At 44.2% G+C, this 25,642-nt stretch overlaps 1 protein-coding gene across 1 annotated transcript in view; it reads left to right on the top strand.

Annotated features, from left to right (window-relative positions):
* LOC115480217 (leucine-zipper-like transcriptional regulator 1) overlaps nucleotides 1-25,100 on the top strand; it is a 69,983-nt gene extending 44,883 nt beyond the window's left edge. The window contains exons 13-20 of the mRNA XM_030218726.1: nucleotides 4,408-4,579; nucleotides 4,680-4,849; nucleotides 5,174-5,330; nucleotides 6,883-7,009; nucleotides 11,443-11,592; nucleotides 14,155-14,260; nucleotides 15,625-15,705; nucleotides 23,579-25,100. Coding sequence (XP_030074586.1) covers nucleotides 4,408-4,579; nucleotides 4,680-4,849; nucleotides 5,174-5,330; nucleotides 6,883-7,009; nucleotides 11,443-11,592; nucleotides 14,155-14,260; nucleotides 15,625-15,705; nucleotides 23,579-23,695 — 1,080 coding nt within the window. The 3' untranslated portion in view covers nucleotides 23,696-25,100. The remainder of the gene's footprint in view (nucleotides 1-4,407; nucleotides 4,580-4,679; nucleotides 4,850-5,173; nucleotides 5,331-6,882; nucleotides 7,010-11,442; nucleotides 11,593-14,154; nucleotides 14,261-15,624; nucleotides 15,706-23,578) is intronic.
* The last annotated feature ends 542 nt before the right edge of the window (nucleotides 25,101-25,642 follow it).

Genomic DNA, 25,642 nt, shown 5'->3' with positions numbered 1-25,642 from the left:
TGGCCAATCCAGGTCACAGATACCTGAAAAGATCCTGAAAAGTTCAATACATTTTATGCTGCTTATCCCAGTGGATTTTCCCCAAGTCCAATTTACTAAATGGTCTATGGACTTTTGTTTTAGGAAGCTGTTCAGACCTTTTTTAAACCCCGCTAAGCTAATTTCCTTTACCACATTCTCTGGCAATGAATTCCAGAGTTTAATTATACGTTGAGTGAAGAAACCTTTTCTCCTATTCATGTTAAATTTACTACTTTGTAGCTTCATCGCATGCCCCCTGGTCCTAGTATTTTTGGAAAGAGTAAACAAACGATTCACATCTACCCATTCCACTCCACTCATCATTTTATAGACCTCTATCTCAGCCATCTTTTCTCCAAGCTGAAGAGCCCTAGATGCTTCAGCCTTTCCTCATAGGGAAGTCGTCCCCCCCCCCCCCCCCCTTTATCATTTTCTTCGCTATTCTCTACCTTTTCTAATTCCACTATACCTTTTTTGAGATGCAGCGACCAGAATTGAACACAATATTCGAAGTGCGGTCTCACCATGGAGAGATACAAAGGCATTATAACATCCTCAGTTTTGTTTTCCATTCCTTTCCTAATAATTCCTAACATTTTATTTGCTTTGCTTACTTTATTTATTTTTTGTCTATTAGATTGTAAGCTCTTTGAGCAGGGACTGTCTTTCTTCTATGTTTGTACAGCGCTGCGTATGCCTTGTAGCGCTATAGAAATGCTAAGTAGTAGTAGTAGTAGTAGTGCTTTCTTAGCTGCCGCAGCAAACTAAGCAAAGGGTTTCAACATATCATCAACGATGATGCCAAGATCCCTTTTTTGGCCGATGACTCCTAACATGGAACCTTGCATTATGTAGCTATAGTTCGGGTTCCTCTTTCCCACATACATCACTTTGCACTTGATCACATTAAATGTCACCTGCCATTTAGACCCCTAGTCTCGCAACATCCTCTTGTAATTTTTCACAATCCTCCCGCGATTTAACGACTTTGAATAACTTTGTGTCGTCAGCAAATTTAATTACCTCGCTAGTTAATCCCATCTCTAGGTCATTTATAAATATGTTAAAAAGCAGCGGTCCCAGCACAGACCCTTGGGGAACCCCACTAACTACCCTTCTCCATTGAGAATACTGAACGTTTAACCCTACTCACTGTTTTCTATCTTTTAACCAGTTTTTAATCTACAATAGAACACTACCTCCTATCCCTTGACTCTCCAATTTCCTCTGGAGTCTTTCATGAGTTACTTTGTCAAGCACCTTCTGAAAATCCAGATACACAATATCTGGATTTTCATAGCTTTCAGGCACACAGTGATGGTATTTACTTTGGATTCTGGCAGCGCTGTGCCAGGTGTTCTGGGGAGTAGGGATTGCGTTTTGTGATAAACCTCTACATCTCTTCTGCTTAGCTGTCCTGTCTAACCATCCAGTCTGCCCAACAAGATAAACTCATAGTATAAGGTATGATGTGACACTACATACGTAGACTTGATCTTGATTTGTCCTTGCCATTTTCAGGGCACAGACTTTTGCCTGGCATTAACCTTATTCTCCAAGTGCTGAAGCTGTCATCAAAGCCCACTCCAGCCCATCCACGATTAGGGCACAGACTGTAGAAGTCTGCCCAGACTGATTTTGCTTCTCAATTACTGGTGTTGCCTCTAATTATGTTTGGTTCCACACCTTCTATACAGGATTCCTTTGTGTTTATCCCACGCAATTTTTAATTCTGTTGCTGTTTTCATCACCACCATCTCCTGTGGGGAGGGCATTACAGGTATCTACCAGCCACTCTGTGAAAAAGTATTTCCTGATGTTATTCTTAAGTTGCCCCCCCCCCCCCCCCCACTGCAATCTAAATGATCTCGCATTTCCACACCAGGACTGGCTGCGCCAGCTCTCACACCTGCTGCAAACTTACATTTGAATGTCATCCCACAGATGAATCGAGAGACTTGCAGTTCAGGCCCATCTACCAGCAGGTGGAGATAGAGAGATGCCATATAGCCTCATTCCTACTTCTCTCTCTACCATAACTTGTGCAGCTCTGGATTGATGCTGCCTTCTGCCCTGTCCCTCAGATTCAGTTGAACTTTGGGGTTTGAGAGACTCCACGTGGGCTGCAGGGTATACCTGGTGGTACCTGGTCCCCCCTTCTGTCTCCTTTCTGCTGGCTCCCGGGGTTCTGTCACGTTTTCTGCCAGAAATCTTCTGCCTCTTTAAAAATACAAAACGGAAGCTGAAATGGGAGGCGGCAGCTCTAATTGGCTATGGAGACTGGATTTCTGAGGCACCTTTTCTTTTTTCTTGCTCTGTTTTTGCCCACGTACTTCACTGGAGCTTGTGAGTTCTTTATTTCTTTACTTTTGGCTTCCCCTGCCAAAAACGGTGAAATGCTGCAGCGCATGTAATCGCGTCTCTTCTCAGTGGTAATGGCGCAGGCTAGCTTGGGGAGGTTGACAGGACTGGTCGGAGACATTATGGTGGGCTCCATGGTGCTTCCCTTCACCCTCTTTGAGGTTCCAGTGCATTCCTCGCTAACTGAGCTGGCGTCAGGTTCCCTGGCAGTGGATCTCAGGGGAGCTGTTTTTGGTGATTTGGGGTCAGATTCCTCTGATACTCCATTCTCTCCTAAATTTGTGCTTTTGATGCTCTTCTTCTGCCCCCACCCCCAGGTGTACCTTCTGGCCAGCAGTCTAAACGGTTGTGTTTGGAGGTACAGCAGGAGATCAGTGAGGTATCAATTGTCAGATCACAGGTCAGGGGCCTCATGTGTCTCGCATTCTGACCCGTTGGAGGACGGGAACTTCCTCCTGAAGAGAGAGATGGATCCCACTGCGGCCCGGCTGTTCGGGAAGGAGGAACTACCTTTGCTGATTACCGAGGCATTGGAAGTCCTTAATATTTCTTTACGTGAGCCGCTTTCATCGGAGGACACCCCTCACTCCATGACTTTGGGGACCAAGAGGCCTTCTAGGGCTTTCTGTATCCATGCTGCAATGAAAGTCCTTATTTTAGCTCAATGAGACACCTGTGAGGCAGGGCTGCAGGTTGCTCCTGCCATGGCTCATGGCTCGGCTACATCCTCTCCCTGTGGTAGATTGTCTAGTCACTGCAGTTACTAAGAAGGCTACCCTGCCTGTAGAGGCCGGTATAGCCCTTAAGGATGTGCAAGACAGGAATCCTCAGTTAAGATGTCTTTTGAGGTCTCAGCATTGTTCTTGCAGGCCACGGTCTGTGGTTCCTATTTGTCTTGCGCTGGTTTAAGTTGGGTTCAGAAAGGTTCCTCGGTGGAGGAATTAATTCAGTCACTGCCCTCATTGGAGGCCGGTTTGGTCTACTTGGCTGATTTGCTATATCATCTCCTCAGAGCATCCACTAAAGAGATCTCCTTAGTGGTGGTTTTGGCTTAGACTTTGGGCTGCAGGTGCAGTCTCCAAATCAAGGCTTGCAAAGCTTCCTTTTTGGGGAGGACTTAGAGAAAATCATGAAGGATCTTGAGAGATTCCAAAGGGCAACATTTGCCAGAAGACAAGCCACAGACCTTCCTTCCGTTCCTCCCAGTCCCAATTCTGAGAAGCAAAACATTACAGGCTGGGTAAATCAGGCTTGTATAAGAGGCCTCACTTTCAGCAGAAGCAGCAATCCTTTCGGGGGAACAGGTGTCCTACGGTCTTCACCTCCCGGAGAGCTACAGCCCCCCACATGTCCCAGTGATGGGCTATCAGTCCATTCCTGCGAGACAAATGTCAGAGGACAGTTGTCTCTCTGGTGAAATGGGCCAAGATTACTTCAGGCCTTTCGCTGTCGTTGGAAGGTTTTTCTCTGGACCATCTCCATTCTTTCAAATCAGGTCTCACTAAAGGACTACTCAGAGGCAATTATCGCCTTTTATTTGTTACTGGTTGTGCCTCTTCCCTCTGCAGAAGTTTAAATTAGAGGCCCTCAAGCAACAATTTTGAAAGGGCCCCAGAGTGGGAGGGAGTCTGCCTCAGAAGAGCCTGGGCTGGGGGAGCAACTTGTGTCCAGTTCTTTCTTGTGGGTCAGAACTTGTCACTGCCTGTCCCTGTTCACCTTACCGTTCCTCTTGCTCTGGCCACTGTCTTGTTTCATTATTTTGTAGCCTTGATATCAGATACCATCTCCTTCCAGCAGTTTGAGACAAATGCTTATTCGGATCTCATCACTCTTAGACTTCTGCACTTTTTGGTTGTTAAACACTTAACCAACTCCTCACCTGCTCATTTTGTCTATTCCCTCTGGGAGTACCAGAGCTACACCCCTGTCCTTGGCGTGAACTCCACTCACCTTATGGCCCATCTCATTTAGCAAGCAAGAGACGTGTGTTCTGGCATTTTCTCTGACTCTGTTATCTTTGCTTAGAAATGGAAGCAGGAGATGGAGGAAGACGGCCAGACTGCTACCCAGAAGTCCGACGCTGCCGGCGAAAGCCCAAAGCCCATGCTGGAGGTGATAATCCGTGATGCAGAGCTGCAGCCTTTCCAAGTCCTCATGCAGTTCCTGTACACAGACAAAATCAAGTACCCCCAGAAAGGTAGGGAAGGAATGTGTGCAGGGCAGTGGCTGGTAGAAAGGAACAGTAGTGATGGTACTGGTTCTGTACCTTGCTCATCTTAGTGTCTCCCATCCCTCAGGTCATGTGCAGGACGTCCTTCTGATAATGGACGTGTATAAGCTGGCGCTGCATTTCCAGCTCTCGCGCTTGGAGCAGCTGTGTTTGCAGTACATTGAAGCCTCGGTTGACTTACAGAACGTTCTCATCGTGTGTGAAAATGCCAGCAAACTGCAGCTGGATGAGCTAAAGGTAAATGTGACAAGGTCACGTTATTACTTAGATCAGTGGGTATAGCAGAGGGGAGGAGGAGGCCTGCAGTATGGGATGCTTTGAACGTTGCCTTCCTTACTTTGTGAGAATTTGCAGGAAATTATGGATTTTGAACAGATCCAGGGTGGAAATTAAATTTTTTGTTTAGACTAAGAAAAACACAGCGCAAATCTTGGTTCTGACCTGCACTGCTGTTTAAGTACTGAAACCCTACACACAGCTTTGCCCGAGCACCTCAGTTCTGCTGCTTCCCCCTGGCTCTGTTACGGTTTGTGTTTGACCTGGTTGTGTTGACCTTTGCAGGAGCACTGCCTGAACTTCGTAGTGAAGGAGTCTCACTTCAACCAGGTAATCATGATGAAGGAGTTTGAGCATCTGTCATCTTCGCTGATTGTGGAGATAGTACGCAGGAAGCAGCAGCCACCGGCACGAGTGACCTCTGACCTACCTGTTGATATAGGTATGATAGACTTTGTGATCATCAGGTAGCCTAGTTCTGCACTTCGCTTCGCCAATTAACCATACTAGAGAGTTGCACGGGGACAGAAATCTAACCTGTCCTTGCTGGAATCGAACCCATTCCCCCCTCCATCCCCGCTGGAATTGAACCCAGTGGAGGAGTGGCCTAGTGGTTAGGGTGGTGGACTTTGGTCCTGGGAAGCTGAGGAACTGAGTTAAATTCCCACTTCAGGCACAGGCAGCTCCTTGTGACTCTGGGCAAGTCACTTAACCCTCCATTGCCCCATGTAAGCCGCATTGAGCCTGCCATGAGTGGGAAAGCGCGGGGTACAAATGTAACAAAAAAAAAAAACCCGTCCCCCCCCCCCCATCCCCGCTGGAATTGAACCCGTTCCCCCCACCTCCATCCCCGCTGGAATCAAACCCGTTCCTCTCCCCCAATCCGCTCTGAAATCTTACCCATCCCTGCAAGAATTTAATGGTACCTAAAAAAATAAACAAAAAATTTTGATCGACTCTCTGAGTTCTGCACTGCACGCAAAGAAGAAATAGAACTTGGAACATTTTGGTGTGCACATGTAAGACTTGTCTCTGATTTGTTGGCACTATGTGCTGAGATGTCACCACATGCACGCGCCAGTAGGTCAGGTGACCTCTGATGCTTGTGTCGGTGTCAGAGCTGAGGCTTGCGCATCAGCCCGGGAGCAGAGAAAATTAATGAAAGACTTTCTGCATCTGCGCTTTCAAAGCAAGGAGGAGATGGCACTCAAAGAACTTGGTACTCGGTAGGTGAGAGGTGGTGCAGATGCAGCTTACACTTCCACGGGAACCCCACAGGAATTGCTTCCATCCCCGCGGGATTCCCGCAAACCTCATTCCTGTGTAGGTCTCTAGTTCAAACTCCCACCCCTCACATTTTGGTGATTAAACTCATCAATCATGAAGGTTTCTGCCACTCCCAGAACAATCCTGGACTGAACTAAGATATCTCCCCTCACTATTCACACACACAAAAATTGCATTCTGTTGTCACATCAGTAATAGTGAGCAAAACCTATAGATATTCAAAGAGATTTAAGTGAACAGGAGCCCAGCTTCTGTGGTTAGTGCCTGGGTGGTCCATGGGCAGTCAGAGCGGATCCGGAAGATATGCAGGCTGGACAGCTAGGATTGCCCTGAATATTGGCTAGTACCCACATAGCTTCTGGCGTACTGAGAACCCAGATACTCAGTGCTGGTGCCTGGGCGTGGCCCAGGATTGAATATCTAGACTAATTCATCTCACAGATGCCAGTGGCTTTAAAACCACTGACTTCTGTGGGTAAATTTGCTGGATGATAACCGGGGGGGGGGGGGGGGGGGGGCTGTGTATCACTTTATCAGCACACTGCCATTAACCATCTTCATTTTCATCACTGTTTAAATTTGATCTTCCATTTTTACTTAAACCTCTACTCAGTTGTACCTGCTGATAATGTAGGGACACTGTTCATCTTCTCAGCTCTCTTGGCTTGTAGCATTGGGACATTTTCCCTCTCTTGTATGTTCCTCAGGTACATCTCTTGTGCAGGACATGAAGGCATGCCTTGAAGGCGTAGGGAAGGAGTTCTGTGACATCACTCTGCTTTTAGATGGCCGTCCCTGGCCAGCTCACAAGGCCATATTAGCTGCTCGCTCCAGGTACGTAATTTTCTAACATGTACGTAGTTACAGACTTGAATAAAGACATTTGTTCATCATATTTCACTCTCCAGTTATTCTAGATTTTTTTTAATTTAGATCTTTATTAGTTTTAAGAGTTACATTATATCCCATATGCAGACTGACACATATCATAGCCATTCTTCTAGTTTGTTATCTTAAATAATAATAATAACTATTATCATTTCCATCATGATGACCCAAATGGAGTAACCTAGTGGTTACTGCGCTTGGTTGAAAACCTGGGGAATGGGATTCAATTCCCACTGCAGCTCCTTATGACTCTAGGCAAGTCACTTAATCCTCCATTGCCCCAGGTACTTACATTGTAAGCCCACTAAAGACAGAGAAAGTACCTGCATAATATAAAAACGTAAACTTCCTTGGTTGTACCACAGAAAGGTGGTATGTAAAGTTTATGACCCTTTAACAACCCCCCCCCCCCCTTCCCAAATTTGCTATTTTAAACAGCTTAACTTCATAACACACTAGCTATCTCCCCAGTTCATGGGCCATTCAGTCCCTCATGCACCATTTGCAGCCATCTCCAATACCTTTCCCATACTTTCTCCGTTTCCTTCATTTTTCCCTTTCCCTTAATATCCCAGCTAGTTTGTTCAAGCTGGTCAAAATAGGTCTTGCCCACTAATTTTATTTCCTTGAGTCCCACCAGACCAGAACAGAACATAAGAATAACCATACTGGGTCAGACCAATGGTCCATCTAGCCCAGTATCCTGCTTCCAACAGTGGCCAATCCAAGTTCGAAGTACCTAGCAGAAACCCAATTATTACAACATTCCATGCTGCCAATCCCAGGGCAAGCAGTGGCTTCCCCCATGTCCATCTCAATAACAGACTATGGACTTTCCCTCCAGCAGATGGAGACAGAGGACAAAAGGCCATGATCCCTTCCCTATAAGGGTACACTGCAACCTGAGTTCTACAGAATTTTTGATAATAAAGCAATGGTAAAGATGTCCTATTTATTGTAAAAGAAATTGTTCCTTTTTAATAACCTTAAAATCTATTGAGCACATTTTAGCTTGTCTTTTTTTTTTGTAAACATACATATTAAGAAAACAAACTGTAAACAACCTGCAGCATTAACAAAGAAAGGGAAGGGATACTAGATTGGTCTGGTAGGATTCAAGGAAAGAAAATTGGCAGGTAAGACCTAATTTCTCCTTCCTTAGCGTCCTCCTCAGACCAGTCCAGAACCTGTGGGATTCGGCAACCCCTGCCGTCAGCACTGGCTCCAAAAGCCAAATCAGCATTAGCAGCACATCAATTCTATAATGTTTTAGGTATGACTCAACGATCAAGATGCTGCTTTATAAGTATCTTCTGGTGACACTGCATGCAATTCTGCCCACAAGGTAGCTATATCTTGCTTGCTTGCTAGAACATAAGCAGAAGAAATAATTTCTTTTAGCCAGTGGGCCATGGAAGATTTAGCAGCTGCCTGTTCCTTTCTCACACTGGCAAAAAGGACAAATAATGTGTCTGATTTCAACTCATGGGCACCCTGCGAATATCCAACAGCAGTAAAGTCTTAGTCAACTCCACAATCATCCTCCTTAAAGGAAGAAAGATTGAGAAACTTAAATCAGTTTCTCAGATTTAAGTGAAAAGGAATGAATACTTTCAGTAGAAAAGAAGAAACCACACGATTAGAAACCACAGTCTCTCTAAAATGGGCACCAGGTATGTGGAGTTGAAGTCGGAAGCAATTTTGGGTAGAGCCAAGAGTCAGAAAAAATGGACTGATTCTGACTTCAGCTTCAAAAAAAAAAATCATAATATAAGGTAAATTTATCATTTTATACTTTGTTCCAAATCTAAAGTAATATTTACCAGTACTTTAGATCCAGAATAAAAAATTTAAAGCCTACTATCAGTGGGAGCTGAGTCAGACAATAGAAAAATAGAGGAGACTGAGTTGAAGGTTTGGTGTACCAACTCCACAGCCCTCGTGGGCACCCCAACCGAAAAGACTGGTATCCATTGTTACCACTGCTAAATCCGGAGGTTCCAGGGACACCCAGTTGAGCAGGTTATGTGATTGAAACCACCAATTAATGCTGTTCCTGGCTTTCATCGTCCAAGAGAATCAACACTTGTAGCTTTGTGAGTGAGCAGACCAGTGACTGAGCAGAGACCTTCGAAGAGAATACATATCTGCTCAATTCCAAAGAATTTGGTTGCTGCCATTGACCCCAGTACTTGCATATAGTCCCAAGCCCAAGACACTTGCATGGTAAAAATACAACATACCCGTGCCTCTAACTTGAGCATTCTCTGCCTTGGGAAGGAAGCCTGCCCTCCATGGTGTTGAATTTTGCTCCCAAATATTCAATGGACTGTACCAGAATGAGATTGCTGTTGTCAGTATTGATTACCCACCCTAGTTACTGAAACAAGTGAACTATTCTGTTGGTTACTTACAAGGCCTCCTGCTACAAATTAGGATGAATTACATAATCATCCAAGTAGAGATGAACTCTGATTCCTTTCCAATGACAAAAAGCAGCCACAACTACCATTACCTTGGAAAAAGTCCTGGGAGCTGTAGCCAAATTGAAGAAAGTGCTGCCCCAGAATTGCTGATGATGAGGCCAATTAGATAGACTTTTTTGAGGTCCAAGGACATTAATGATGTTCCTTTTCAGCCCGCTGTACTTAAGGATCTCAAGGTTTCCATTCTGAAATTAAGTACTTTGTACTTTGAGCGTTTTGTTAGCTTGCTCAGTGTCTAGAATGGGCTGAAAAGTTGCCTCTTTCTTTTGAGACCAGCAGAGTAAATGGAATATCTTCTGTTCCCTGTTCTGTGTTTGGATCAGGAACTATGGCTCTTAGATCTAAGAGACTGTATAATTGATTGAACTACCACTATTTTGGCTTTAGCATGACGAAAAGACTATATAAAAGAATCTGCAAGCAGGCGGAAAAATTCCAGTTTGTACCCCTGCAAAATGATGTCCAAAACCTATTCATTGAATGTGGTATGGATCCACTCCTTGACAAATTTGTGGACCACATAGTAGCTTGTTGCAGGAGTTAGGCTGGGTGGTGAATTTCCAAGAGCAAGTTTGTGCCATCGCAGAATTTGGAATACTTGGAGGCCTGATTCGATACACACTACGATGGGGTATTTCTTATGGAAGGGAGAGTGTAGAAGCTACAGGCGCAAGTAAAGACAGTTGTAATCAACAGAGGGAATTTCTGCAAGTTTTCGGATCGATGGTGGCCATAGTCAAGGTGGTGCCCTGAGCCAGGGCACGCATGCATCTGCCACAGGAAATATTGTTCTCTCGATCCACCTGATCCTAGGGGTAATGGTGAGATGAGATATAGACTGTTGTGGTGGCTGAGCAGGGACGATTTGGTATGTGGGATGGATCTAGAGATTCATTAATACATTTGTGTGTAAATACCATGCAGTATCACTGTCACTGATGTAAAATAATAATACTGTAAATAACTATAAAAAAAATAAGTGGAGAGGAAAGACCTCAAAGTCTCAGCCTTAGCTCACACAATTGCAAGAACTAAAGCAAATCTGTAGCCATCATAGTTCTTAAAAAAAAACCTCCACTTTGATACAAACATCAAAAAGGGTGAAAGCTCCATTAGCGGCAAGCAGGAAAAAGCAAAACAAAAACGATGTCTTATTCACCTCCGACTTTGTACTTATCTTCATATATCACCAATTCTCAAAGGTCTTTTCTCAAACATAGCTTGTCCACCAGGACCCAAGAGGGAATCCCTGTTTTGCTTTAGCTGCGTAAGAAGGAAAAAACTCCTGTTCCTCAGCCACAGCATAATCTCAAAATGACGAACAAGATTGCAGGATGCCAACTTCTATTGAAACGATACACATAAGCCAGTCCTCTCTTCATAGCCAATCAGCATAGAGTCCCATAGAAACCACACCACCGAAAAGAAAAACGCAGACCATTCAATCCATATATTCAGCCCTCACGGCTCAACAGAATCAAAAAATAAAATCCATTTCTGGTCATGTCACAAACATTTCCCAAAATCACCTCTACGTGCTGATCGCTGGAGTTGTTCCAATACAGTGCATCTTAAAATATAAGCTCATGCCACTGTTGCCTGCAGTGAGCCACAAGGGGAGCTTCCACTTTGCCTAAGTGTAAGCAAGAACAATGTTCGATAAGTCTTACTTTTAAGCTTCTAGATGTCTGCCCAATATAAATCAGACCACAAGGACGTTGGATTAAATAAATAACCCCAACAGACTCTGATGCCCTGTGGCTCACTGCAGGCAACAATCGTACGATTGGTGCCCTCAATCATTTTGAAATGTTACCACCTTTAGTGCAGTCCAGCAGTGACCAGGCCCAGTGTCTAAAATTGTCTAATTGTGGTGTCTTTGGTTTTTTTCAGTTATTTTGAAGCTATGTTCCGATCTTTCATGCCAGAGGATGGCCAGGTGAATATCTCTATTGGAGAGATGGTACCCAGTAAACAGGCCTTTGAGTCCATGCTACGTTACATCTACTATGGGGAGGTGAACATGCCTCCTGAGGACTCCCTGTATCCTTCAGTCGCTGACTCTTCCATGGAAAATACCTTACCCTGATGTGTGGATTCCACCCCTGAGTTCTCTGATAAGTTTGGGGTAACTGCCCTGTACTGTAGTACCATGAGGGAAAGAAGAACTAACACAGCTACTGTAGAATTAGTGAAATTCATTTTGCTAGTCTAAACTGAACAGCCTTGTGGTGAATATGTGCCTGTGGAATTCTGATGGGAACTTGTGCACAGTGTTTGCCCACTAAGCTGCATTTACCTAGCCATGTGCTGGGTGTGTATTCACAGAGTTGCATATGCCCTGTGAGTAATATTCACCCATTTAGCTACGCCGATGGTACTTTGTTTGTACTGTTGGGGACGAAGCAAAATCAAATAAGGGAATCTAATGTTATCATTAATGAAACCTCTTATTCTTTAAATCGCTTATTAAGATTCTGGGAATTGTGATAGAGGATACATTATCCATGGAACCTCAAATACATTCGCTTGTACGCAGTTCATTTTATGTAAAGAAAAAGTTAAGGAGTATTAGGAGATACCTACCGGAAGACCTGTTTAAGTTGGTGGTACAATCTCTGATTCTAAGCAAACTAGATCATTGTAATATTTGGGTCTTCCGAAACGGGTGTTGAGAAAAATTCAAACCGTTCAAACTGTGGCAGTTTGTTTGATCTTCTCTTTAAAGAAATCAGATAAAGTTGCACCTTATTTTGTGAAGTTACATTGGCTCCCTATTGAGGCAAAGTTGTTGTTCACGATGGGATGTCTGTTACTTAAGTTTGCTTATGAATTGATCCCACAATATATGCTTTCTTTAGTACACTACTCAATCATTGAACCATTTAATAATACCCTGTTTATCTTTCCTAGTCCTCGGGGATCACCTCTTTTTAATAAGTATGTGTTTAGGAAATGATTTATTATAGTTTATATTTTAAGACTATGTTTTTTTGTTAATGCAAATTGTTTTAGTTATTTATAACTGTATTTGACCAACTTTGTCACATCCTAGATTTATCTTTTCTAGCTTCAACCCACTATGAACTATGATAATGGTATTAGTGGACCATAAGAGACCTAACTATAACTGTAGTGTGTGCCCACGAACATACATTCAAAGGTAAAAGCTAATGGAACTGTATGTGATGGAGTTTATTCATAGTATGGATGCCTGGTAGAGCTGTACGTTCATGGAGTATAATCGTAGTATGGATGCCTGATGGAGATGTATTCCCATGGAGTTTATTTGTAGTATGGATGCCTGGTGGAGCTACATGTCCATGGAGTTTAATTGTAGTATGGATGCCTGGTAGAGCTACATGTCCATGGAGTTTAATTGTAGTATGGATGCCTTGTAGAGCTGTATGTTCATGGAGTTTAATTGTAGTATGGATGCCTGGTGGAGCTACATGTCCATGGAGTTTAATTGTAGTATGGATGCCTGGTGGAACTGTATGTTCATGGAGTATAATCGTAGTATGGATGCCTGGTGGAACTGTATGTTCATGGAGTATAATCGTAGTATGGATGCCTGGTGGAACTGTATGTTCATGGAGTTTAATTGTAGTATGGATGCCTGGTGGAACTGTATGTTCATGGAGTATAATCGTAGTATGGATGCCTGGTGGAACTGTATGTTCATGGAGTATAATCGTAGTATGGATGCCTGATGGAGATGTATTCCCATGGAGTTTAATTGTAGTATGGATGCCTGGTGGAACTATATGTTCATGGAGTATAATCGTAGTATGGATGCCTGATGGAGATGTATTCCCATGGAGTTTAATTGTAGTATGGATGCCTGGTGGAACTGTATGTTCATGGAGTATAATCGTAGTATGGATGCCTGATGGAGATGTATTCCCATGGAGTTTAATTGTAGTATGGATGCCTGGTGGAACTGTATGTTCATGGAGTATAATCGTAGTATGGATGCCTGATGGAGATGTATTCCCATGGAGTTTAATTGTAGTATGGATGCCTGGTGGAACTGTATGTTCATGGAGTATAATCGTAGTATGGATGCCTGATGGAGATGTATTCCCATGGAGTTTAATTGTAGTATGGATGCCTGGTGGAACTGTATGTTCATGGAGTATAATCGTAGTATGGATGCCTGATGGAGATGTATTCCCATGGAGTTTAATTGTAGTATGGATGCCTGGTGGAACTGTATGTTCATGGAGTATAATCGTAGTATGGATGCCTGATGGAGATGTATTCCCATGGAGTTTAATTGTAGTATGGATGCCTGGTGGAACTGTATGTTCATGGAGTATAATCGTAGTATGGATGCCTGATGGAGATGTATTCCCATGGAGTTTAATTGTAGTATGGATGCCTGGTGGAACTGTATGTTCATGGAGTATAATCGTAGTATGGATGCCTGATGGAGATGTATTCCCATGGAGTTTAATTGTAGTATGGATGCCTGGTGGAACTGTATGTTCATGGAGTATAATCGTAGTATGGATGCCTAATGGAGATGTATTCCCATGGAGTTTATTTGTAGTATGGATACCTGCCGAACTTTATTAGTTTTCCATAACTTTTTCTGCCTAGCTATCTCTTCTCGGCTCCATATTATTACGGATTCTTCAACAACCGGCTGCAGGCTTACTGCAAGCAAAACCTGGAGATGAATGTTACAGTGGAAAATGTTCTACAGGTAAATTGCTGGCTCTGCCATATAGATGATACGGGTTCCGTTTCAAACGCTGATGACTGATCTGCTGGGAGTAAGATTGTTTTATGGCATTTTGAAGGTGAATAGGTTCTGCTCTTCAAATGATACATAGTGACCAAATGAAGAGTAGGATTGACTGGAGTAAATAACCAGGGTGCATGGAATAGAAATTCCACTTGCAGGAACTCTGAACTGTTAACGTCCCAGAGGAAAGATGGCGCTGAAGGGACACAGAGGCAAATCAGAGTGTCGTCTTGATAGCACTGAGGGCAAGAGGGGTGGACCTCAGGAGAATATTTTCTAGGTGAGGGAAGTATGGGGGCTGGTAGAGGAAATGGGTGTCCAGGGATGGATGTGGAAATCAGGGATTGAAGAGAACCGAGTATGACTTCATGTAACTGAATGCCGTGATTTAGCTGTAGCCACTGGAATTAAATGGTTGCAGCTGGGTGAGATTCAGAAAGGAGGGTGTTGGGTATACCTGCAAGAAAGCACTGGTCACATGTGGAAAGACGGGGCAGAGGGAGGGAGAGGAAAAAAACAAGGCAGGTGGAGTGAAGAGGAGAGGGCACTGACAGGGTTTTCCAGCTGGGAAGAGAGGTAAAAAGGAGCAGAGAAGGGGGTTGGGGAGGGGGGACCTAGCAGGTAATGGGGCAGCATCTGGAAAGAGAGGTTTGGTGCAGGGGCTGATGCAGACAAAAAAGATGAATGAGAGTACACCAGGCATTTGGAGGGGAGGAATTGAGGCTCCAGCGGGGAGGTCACAGTGTGACGAGAGTTTCCTCCGCTGAGTTAGGGAAGTGAGAAGGTGGTGGAGGCATCAGCTGAGACCAGAGTAACTGGTGGGGGCTGGGGTGGCAGCGGCCAGGTACGGTGTGCCCGCTGCACTAAGAGGGAAGGGGAGGTTGGTTTGTACCACTGTGGGATCATATTTGGAAATCCAGAAATTTGATGTGTTTCAGCAAAAATCAATTTTCCCTCAATGCTGCAGCACCTTGAAAAAGATGGACAGATTAAGTGAACTGTGCAGTTATTATCTGCTGTTGGCTTGTGTTTGAATTTTAGTAAAATAGAGGAAGCTTCCTTTCTTGCCAGGGGGTGGGATGGCAGCTCTTACTGTCCACATCATTTATAGAAATTAATTCTATGCTGAAGAGTGTGTACAACTTTGTTGATGGATTTCCAGGGGCTGGCGGTTTGGATGAGGAGTTTGTTAACCTTCTTTCCTTGCAGATCTTTTCAGTATCCTTTTTTTTTTGGGGGGGGGGGGGGATTGGGGGGAGGCAGGAGTGCATGTGGCCAGCATGGTATGCACAAAAGCCTGATTCAGCTTTTCTGTCCCCTAGATATTAGAAGCTGCTGATAAGACTCAGGCCCTGGACATGAAGAAACACTGCCTACACATTATTGTACACCAGTTTGCCAAGGTTGGTTGGATCTTTTATGGGGCTCTGAGTGTCTGCTGTCCTTTTTCCCTGCCATGGCTGGCACAGACCTAAGCTCCTTCTCGCTCTGGTTCTGCTTGTGCCATGGTACTGAGGGTTGTCCATATCCAGCTGTGCCTTTCTCCTGTGGAAGAGTTTTCTGTTATTTAGTGCCAACAGTCGGTAATAATCCGAGCTTACCTTTCGTCTTTCGCCTTTATGTGCTTTATAATTACATGTGTGCAGCCACCTCTGGAATGAATAGCTTGGCAGCATATTTCTAACACACACAACATTGCATTGCTGGGTACAGAGCTTTGGCCCTTGTTTCCCTGCTGTTTGTAAAGTCAGAGGGACTGCAAACCGGACCAGGCTGGCGCTGACCATGAACTCGTATTCATCAGACTCCTACATGGAGTTAGGAAGCGCCTCAGACATGTACTGATCTATCATATGTTACTATCTAAACTATAAACCCCCCAGAAAGGCGGACTGGACCGTGCATTTTTGGACTGAGTTCCATTGCTCATACATGTCTAGTCTTGGAAATCTTTTTTTTCTCCCACTCCACATGTGTTTCAGAGCACAGGCACTTACGTTTCTGTCTTATGTACATTCCAGAGATGGCAAAGTTAGTTCAACCCATCTTTGCAAGAACTGTTTACTAATCAAAATCTGTTAGCTACTCCGAACTGGAGTCTCAGTGGGTTCTGATACTACCTATCTTTTAAATGATCAACAAAAACCAAAACTTAGGGCATCTGATGAGGGGACCCAGGCGATCTGGAAAGCTTATGATGTGCACCATCTTCTTAACTGGGACGAATCGCAGCCAACTAACTCAGCAGCTCTCTGCAGGACCGGTCTGGCTTTACTTGAGCCGTTTCTAGTGTGATTGTGTGTCTGGCTTTACCCTACATGCAGTCATTTTCACCAGTCCTCTGCTGCACCTGCATAGAAGCTGTCTTACAGTCTTACCAGCAGGCTTCATGTCACATGGACAGTTTAATCTGGTGCTCATTTTGTCCCATTGCATCCAGGGTCTTGTGATTTTAATTTTCTTAGAACAATTTGAAATGGAAGACCAAAAATAAAATGGGCAGAACCAGGACTAGATGAGCAGGGGCCGTGGGTAGCCCTGTCCACATACTGGCTGTAACTTGCAGGTTTAGACAGCTGATGTGGTGACAGGGACCTGGACGCTGGTGTCTGGGAAAGGAGGTTGTCTTCCTTTTTGTAACATCCAGGCCACATTTGGGAAGGAAAATCCACAAACCAAAAAAAGAAAAGGCAGAGCTCTCTTGTCAGCTACAGCTCTGAGGCAGCCCTAGGTTAAAATGTAACTAGGACAGGGATAAGCTGGGAGCACATTGTAAAGGGAACACTCTTCTGTTCACTACAGATAAGAAACTTTTTTACTTTCAGGAAGGTTTGAGGAGGAGGGATTAGAGTTAAATGCAGCAGCACAGCTAGCTTCCAGGCATCTTTTCCATCCAAGACTCCTTTGTCATCATATTCACTCTGCACGAGACTACTACTACTACTACTACTTAGCATTTCTATAGCGCTGCCAGGGTTACGCAGCGCTGTACAAGTTTAAACATGGGGAAGGACAGTCCCTGCTCAAGAGAGCTTACAATCTAAAGGTAAAAACTATGTAGTCAGTGTAGGTATCAGGAATGGGAAGGTGGTTAGGCACCAAAAGCAAGGGAGAAGAGATGGGCCTTGAGACCCCTGACGCAGGCAGTTTCCCCGAAACACGGACCGTGTCGGGTCTGTTTAATAAAAGTACTGAATTGATGCCTATTATTGAAGGCTGCTTGTGCGTTTTTGCTACTTTGCTCTGTGGATGTGCTTTGGATTCCCTCTCCTCCATTTCTAATAGTGAGGAATAGCTGGCCTGTTGTGGGTGCTTTGCATGCCTGCTCTAACTTAAACCTTTCCCCCCCCAATTCTGAGCCAAAACATCAGTGTCGTTATTGCATTACAAAGCTGGGAGACTGAAATAATAATCCACGTACCCTATTTCTATCATGGCATACACAAATATAACTCATTTGGAGACATTCCTGCTGAGAATTGGTTCACAAAGCCAATGAATATTGATTTTCACTGACATTGAAAATTAGTAAAGTCTATTTCCATAACATCTCTCCAGACCGGCACAGATGGCTTATTCACTCCTACCAGCAGATGGAGACTGAGAGAACACTGAACTTGAAGCAGGCATAAGAGTGGGCTGTACAGTCCCGAGTCCCCTGATAGTCAGTCTGTTCTCAGTCTCAGCAGATGGTAACAGTGGTAAGTCTTTGCAGTCCACTTTCTGTTCCCTTAAATTGAAACAAAAATTATGTATGGTTAGGTAGGTGAGGCCACGGCAAGAGGTTTCGTATTAAAAAAAAAAAAAGCAAGTGAGCACCTTTGACACCAATTCGTGCTGGCAGGATTAGGGCTGAGTCCCGTGAGGGTCTCTGGAGCCTTGGGGGTGCTGCACTCGGATGTCTGAGTCCTTCCTTCCCTTCCCCCTCATGGTGCTCTTATTTGGGGGCTGCCTTGCCTGTTTTACTCGACCTTACTTTGCTGTTCAGAAAGGTCAGGGATCATCAGCTGGTGGAGAATCTGTTCCTTCTCCATCACAGACGTTTGGAAAGCTTCAGCTGCTTTTCAGTTCATATGTTCACGACCCATTACTCCCTCTGTCAAGAATTGTGTTTAGATACTACCTTGCAAAATGCAGTATAACTCCAGTTGTGCATGTTTTCAGTTTCCTGTTCGTCGTCCAGTGAACTTGTAGTTCAAGTTGATTATCTCATAAAATTGCATTGCTAATGCCACTTGTTTTGTCCAGATGTTTTTTTGTGTGTCCTTGATATGTTTTTGTTTCTCGTACTTACTCTTGGGTGTCACCTGTGACTGCCTTATCTGGCTTGTCCACGATAAAAGCTGGGTAACAGGGGTGGCAAGGATAATGTTGACCACTAAGGGGTGGGGGGTGGTGGGGAGGGTTTGCACATGCCCAGAGAGGCGCATCTGTTAGGTGCCATCACCTGTGTGTGGCTGGACTTCTCCTGCTGTTTACTGAGAATCTCTGTTACAGGTAAGCAGGTGGCTGTGTTATTTGGCATTAGCTCACACTTTTTCAGTAGAAGCTCAAGGTGCGTTACGTTCAGGTACACACTAGGTGTTTCCCTGGAAGGCTCACAATCTAAGCTCATACCTGAGACACAGAGGAGGGTTAAATGAGCTGCCCAAGAGTACACAGCAGCTGCGGGATTTGAACTGGGCCTGGAACTCTTAACATTAATTTTTCTAAGCTGCACGGATTGAACAAATTCAGATCAATTCAGCTTACAAAAATAAGAATAGGGCAAACCTAGATCTTTACAAACATCCAACAATCAGCAAGAAATTTCTGATAAAGCCAGGTTTTTAAAGATTTCCAACAAATTGAATAATTGAGTTTGCGACGTACATACAGCAGTAGGATATGGCACCATTTGGCTGCTTGATACACAAACAGTGGAAAAGTTTGATTTATAGATAACACCTTTAGATGAAGGAAATTGAAGACAGAGATAATGTCTGCAGTTTTTAACACAATTCTTCCCACTCATTATAATTAAAGATGACAGTTCCTTAGACACAATAGAAATATATATATATATATATTTTAACCCTTTAGGAACAGCTGCTGACATGTCTCTCAGGTCCTTTGGAGTCATCTCTTTGTGGGTCGTAGCCCTTATTACAGCTCCCTGACCTGTCTGCTAATTCAGAGGCTCATAGCATGTCTCCTAACTGCCTCTCTCCCATGAAGAGCTACTTTTCCTAGGTCACAAGTCGCAGCTCTCAGCCTTTCAGTTGTGGAAACAAATCCTTACATCATTTAACAGAAAGGGTAGCTTCAGGGTGAGGCTGGAGTTAGCTTTGGCCAGTTTATAAGAGGTAAGCTTATCAATAGAAATCAAACAAAATAAAACACGGAAAAGAAAATAAGATGATACCTTTTTTATTGGACATAACTTAATACATTTCTTGATTAGCTTTCGAAGGTTGCCCTTCTTCCTCAGATCGGAAATAAGCAAATGTGCTAGCTGACAGTGTATATAAGTGAAAACATTCAAGCATTACTATGACAGTCTGACAGGGTGGGAGGATGGGGGTGGGTAGGAGGTATGCATGGGGACATCAAAGCATATCATTGATATTCTAACAGGATGGGTGTGGATAGGTGAGGGGTTCCTAGCCCATTATAAACCATAAAGCTATATGTCTCTGTTGATCATCCCACCCCTCACCTATCCACACCCATCCTGTTAGAATATCAATGATATGCTTTGATGTCCCCATGCATACTTCCTACCCACCCCCCTCCTCCCACCCTGTCAGACTGTCATAGTAATGCTTGAATGTTTTCACTTATATACACTGTCAGCTAGCACATTTGCTTATTTCTGTTCTGAGGAAGAAGGGCAACCTTCGAAAGCTAATCAAGAAATGTATTAAGTTATGTCCAATAAAAAAGGTGTCATCTTATTTTCTTTTCCATGTTTTATTTTGTTTGATTTCTATAGATTCTACATGGAATGTTGCTATTCCACTAGCAACATTCCATGTAGAAGTTGGCCCTTGTAGATCACCAATGTGGCCGCGCAGGCTTCTGCTTCTGTGAGTCTGACGTCCTGCACGTCAGACTCACAGAAACAGAAGCCTGTGCATCCTTCTACATGGAATGTTGCTAGTGGAATAGCAACATTCCATGTAGAATCTCCAATAGTAGCAACATTCCATGTAGAATCTCCAATGGTATCTATTTTACTGTCATAGTAATGCTTGAATGTTTTCACTTATATACACTGTCAGCTAGCACATTTGCTTATATCCGATCTGAGGAAGAAGGGCAACCTTCGAAAGCTAATCAAGAAATGTATTAAGTTATGTCCAATAAAAAAGGTATCATCTTATTTTCTTTTCCATGTTTTATTTTGTTTGATTTCTATTGATAACCTTAAGAGTGGACTAACACAGCTACCACACTCCTCTACTTAAGAGGTAAGCTGAAAGCAGGCAAAACCACACATTCCTTCTCACTTGCAGCAGATGAATCCAGGAACTAGTGAGTTAAGTCCGCCTACCAGCAAGTGAAGATAGAGATAAGCAAACTAAAGGCAGTGATGCCAGACGGCCAGCTCCTTCCTCAGTTAGTATGTCTCTATCTCAGCAGGTGGTGGACGGCTTTTTCTCCAGCTCCTGGGCCCAAGGCCTCTGAGGGTGCTCCTGGGCCGGTGGCCAGTTTGAGCCATGGGTGGCGGACTGATAGTGTCCCCTTTGGCAGCATACACAGTTTCTGGATCCCTGCTGCACCTCAAATTCCCTCTGAACAGGCTTTTGCTGTTCCTTTCTGCCTCCTCACTAAAAAAAAAAAAGAGAACCATAGAATTTATTTAAAAGAGAAACAGACAAGCACAGGGAAGTTTGTTTTTGCTGAGAGCAGGTTTTTGTTATTGCTGTCCGAGTCCTGTTTTCTGTTGCCTGCTTGTCTGAGCCTGCCTCAAACTGGAGTCGGAGAGTTTTTATTTCCTTCGGCTCAGCTGTCAGTTCCCGTGCTTTCCCGGTCCAGGGTAAGTCCTGCTGGGTTCCTGTTCGGGGATGGGCGATGGCAGCGGAGGCGGTAAAACGCTGTTCCCGATGCGGGAAACGGCGTTCGGTGGCAGGCCTTTGCAGCAAGGTGTGCACTGATTTGGCGGGACTTGACGGAGCAGTGAGCCCCACCCGAGAGCGTGCTTTCCCGCCCAGAGCCTGGCGATTCTCGCGCCATCTTGAGATCGGTCGCGGAGCTGGCTCCGGTAGCGGTTTTGGGCAAAGCTTCTCCGCTGGTAGGGGAGTTGGGAGGGGGCCGTCAGGCACTGTGGGCGATGGTGCAGGTGCCATGGCTGCGAAATCCTCCGTTGCAGTGGGTAACCAAGAGATTCTGGGGTTTTCCCCAGAGGATGTCTCCTCCCTTCAAAAGCCTAGGCTTTCTTTGGGGTCTGAGGAGGGGTCCTGCATATGGTCGCCTGCTTCCTCCGTGGTGGCTCTCTCAGAGCAGCAGATGAATCCAGGATCCCTCCCTAGTTCAGCCGATGGTTTTTTCATTTTCCGCGCAGTGTGGCTATTTTTTCCTTCTGTGTTCTCTTTTGCAGAGTTCAGACAGATATGGGAACACGGAAAGGATTCCAATTTCTGGATCAAGTTGCAGTTATTTCAAAGTTCTTATTTGGTTCTCTGTTTTTCATAGTGAGGATGGTTTCTGGTTGTTATTGGTTTCATATTTTTGGCCTTGGCAAATGCTTATGAATGGCATACTAACTGAGGAAGGAGCTGGCCGTCTGGCATCACTGCCGTTAGTTTGTTTATCTCTATCTCCACCTGCTGGTAGATGGACTTAACCCACTAGGTCCTGGATTCATCTGCGTTAAAGGAAAGAAAATTATCAGATAAGACATAATTTTATCTTCTGTGCCTCTGCAGAAGAGCAGACCAGGTTAACACAGTGTACAATTGAGAATTAGCCTTGTTCCTGATAGAGATTAGGAGTCTGTGTCCTGCATAATCCCAGATGCCTCCCAGGTAGGTGATTTGTGAGGAGCTGTCATTTATCAGCCTCTTTGCATTGTATCAGATACCTGCAAAGCCTGCAAGCAGGGTGCCTACCAGCAAGAGTTAGTTCTGATTGGGTTTTATTCCTGCTTCACCTTGGTTTACTGTTATCGGTAAATGAATACAGTGGGGCAAATCCAAAGGCATTCATAACTTGTCTTAATCTCCAGAAGTCATGCATATTTACTGAGCGTATTCTGAAAACCCAACTGACCAGGTAGTCCCTGAGGATAGGGTTGAAAAGCCACTGGCACAGGGGTGTCCAACTTTGGCCCCAGGTTTTCAGGATTTCCACAATGAATATGCAAATAGATCTGATGCATATTCACTGGGGAAATCCTGAAAACCTGACTGGATTGCAGCCCTGGAGGACCGAGGTTGTACAACCCTGTGAGGCTACAGATGCATGCACTGCTTTCTTAGTATGCAAATTTCTCTCATGCATATTCATTGTGGATATCCTGAAAACCTGACTGGCCAGGTGCTCCCTGAGGACTGGGTTGAAAACCAGTGCCCTGAGGAGTTCTTGTGATCAGACCAGGTGAATACACTGTAAACCTGGAAGCCTCCTGAGAGGTTTGCGCCATCGTGACGGTTTCCTGGCGCTGCTTCTCTTTCTCATACCCCGACAACGGCCACTGCTTCAAGTACTCGGTTATTGTAAATTATCTGGGGAAGGGACTAACCATGTTTGTGTGCTGGTTTCATTGTAAAATGCCCAGGTTCCTATATAATAAATGAAGAGGGTCTCTCTCTTCCCTGACTCCCTCCATTTCTCACCTGATTGCCTTCCTCTCTGCTTTGCGCAGTGTTTGTCTGGGCTGCGCTTGCTGTCTGTGCAGGACCTGTGGGTGGCTGTAGTAGGGTTTACGTACCTTAAATTACTTTGTGATTCCCTGAAGAGACAGAAGAATAAGTCTTTGCTATTACCTGGACCATTAGCTGGTACTTTTTCTGTAACTGGGTTTTGTAATTAACAGCATGACCCAGTGGTCATTCCTGACTGTTCCTTTTCTGTCTCTCTATCTCATTTTGACTAAGCCTGACTCTGGTTTTCTGAATCTCCTTTCATGAAGGCAAGTCTGCACCTGAATAGAAACCAGCAGGCCAGAGCTGGTTGTCATTTTTGGGTAGGATGGAGTATGTTTGGAAAAACGCTAGGTTTTTGTTGTTTGACTTTTCATTTATAGCCACATTAATCCCCACTCCTCATTGTTTCCTGTTTTTCCCTCTTAAGGTGTCCAAGTTACCAAACCTGCGCTTCCTGAGTCAGCCCCTCCTCCTTGACATCATCGAATCCTTGGCCAATCATATGACAGACAAGCAGTGTGCGGAGCTGGCCTCGGACATATAAAGAGCAGTGGCTGCTTCTTTCCATCCCAAGCATTTCCCAAAATCCAACCCTTCCTTCTTAGCGAGTGCTGGAAACGGCTTCTGGCTGACTGTGGTGGCTCATCTCTCCTAGCCAGTTGCCTGCTTAGACCTTCTGTACTGCCTCCCTTCCCTCCTCCCTGCCAGGAGCCCTCGATGATGGGAGATCAGAGGGAAAATGGGAGTCGTAGTGCCTGTGATTGAGTCAGTGGGAGGAAATAAAAGCACGTTAAACTTATGAAACACAGCAACCAAAGCAAACGCTTTTACTGTTCAAGTACAGAACAGCTCTCGTCTACAGTCCCAGTGGAAATTTAATGTCAAATGGCAGCCAAAAATCATTAATGCAGTTCAAGTAAATTCTTCCACAGAATATGGGTTTCAGATGAATGTTTGAAGTCAGAATAATATCCCTATTATCACCCTGTCCTTTCTCACAGACATTGAATCGGGGTTGGGTCGGTGAATGAGAAGAGGAGCTGGAAGGGCCTGAACCCATTCAGGTGTTGTCACTGGAAAAGCAAAATCTGCTCAAAATTGCGAGGCATGGCCTGTGTTTACACATGAGGAGTGATTACATAAGATGATGATGATGACGACATGTGAATGGCTGATTTCTTAAGAATATAAATGCCAGGCTGGGTCACACCAGTGGTCTGTCGAGCTTAGCGTATCAACTCTAGCAGCGACCAGTTGAGGTACTTGAAAATACCAAGTGGACAGAACCATTCCCTATTGCTCCCAGAAGTAAGAGGTAATGATCCCTAAGTTGGCTGGATTCATAAATTACATGTAATGTTCCTCCAGTGCCGATCTTCGTAGCTTTCTTCAACTTGTGTCCTTAAAATTCACACTGATCTTACAATAGGGACGGAGCTCACCCAAGAGCAAAGGGAACCAAATGAACAAGGTCAGAGACTGAAGTATGTAACTTGGACCCCTGATTTATGGGCTGTCAACTCATAACTCAGTGACAGGATGAGGACAAGAGCCCTCAAACCATAGAGTTGTGTCTCTTGAGTGTGGTGTAAGCCATAATCTACTACATTAAGAACTCATGATACCCTATGGCCTAACTTTGATCATCCTATATACATGTATATATAAAGCTTCACAACCATATCACGACAGGGGTTGCAACACTCGCCCCAGACATACATTCCTCTATTTTGAAGTATGACTGAATGGCACATGTTTACAATGGAAGAATTAATTCTCCAGCTTAGGCAGATAGCAGACCCTTTCCACGATGTGTGGCCGAGTCTGTCCTGTTTGCTTAAAAATGATTCAAATGGTCTAATCAATATTTAAATAGAATATTTAACATTATTTCTGTAATTTATTTATGTGAACTAATAAATAAAGTAAAGTACACATCATGCAAATTATTTTATTTCTTTCAGTAGGTTTTTAACAAGTAATGGAATTTTTTTAATATTCAGCTGGTGGTGGTCAGCGGGTTTTTTTGCCGCTGTTGGTGTTATGTTTGGATATTCAATGCTGGCCAAGTCCTGTCCAGGCACTGGAATTGAATCTGGTTAAGTGTGACCTTCAGCACTCACCTGCCTAAATGAAACCAGATTCAGATAGGAACGAGTTTCATGTGGTCTGATTTGTTCAGTTAACTTAGGTTGTAAAATGCTGAAGATCAGCACTTCTAGCAAACTCAGCAAAGGTGACACCAAAACAGAAAAGGCTTTAACAGTGTACAGAACACACAAATTTTAATTAAAAGATCCAAAGACCAAAACACGAATCGTCCTCTAAAACTTTATTCAAGTTACATAAACAGTGACTTCTGTTTTAGAAATAACAAGTGTACTTTGGGAAGGTCTGTCTACCTTTCGTACTGGATGTAAGTAAAGTGTTGGAGGACATCCATTTAGAAGACTCCTGAAGCAGGCCGTTGTGGTCAAACACGATTCGTGTT

The sequence above is a fragment of the Microcaecilia unicolor genome, chromosome 11, assembly GCF_901765095.1.
Source record: "Microcaecilia unicolor chromosome 11, aMicUni1.1, whole genome shotgun sequence".
Taxonomy (NCBI): domain Eukaryota; kingdom Metazoa; phylum Chordata; class Amphibia; order Gymnophiona; family Siphonopidae; genus Microcaecilia; species Microcaecilia unicolor.
The sequence above is the reverse complement of the archived record's forward strand: the minus strand, read 5'-3'. Positions and strand labels throughout refer to the sequence as shown.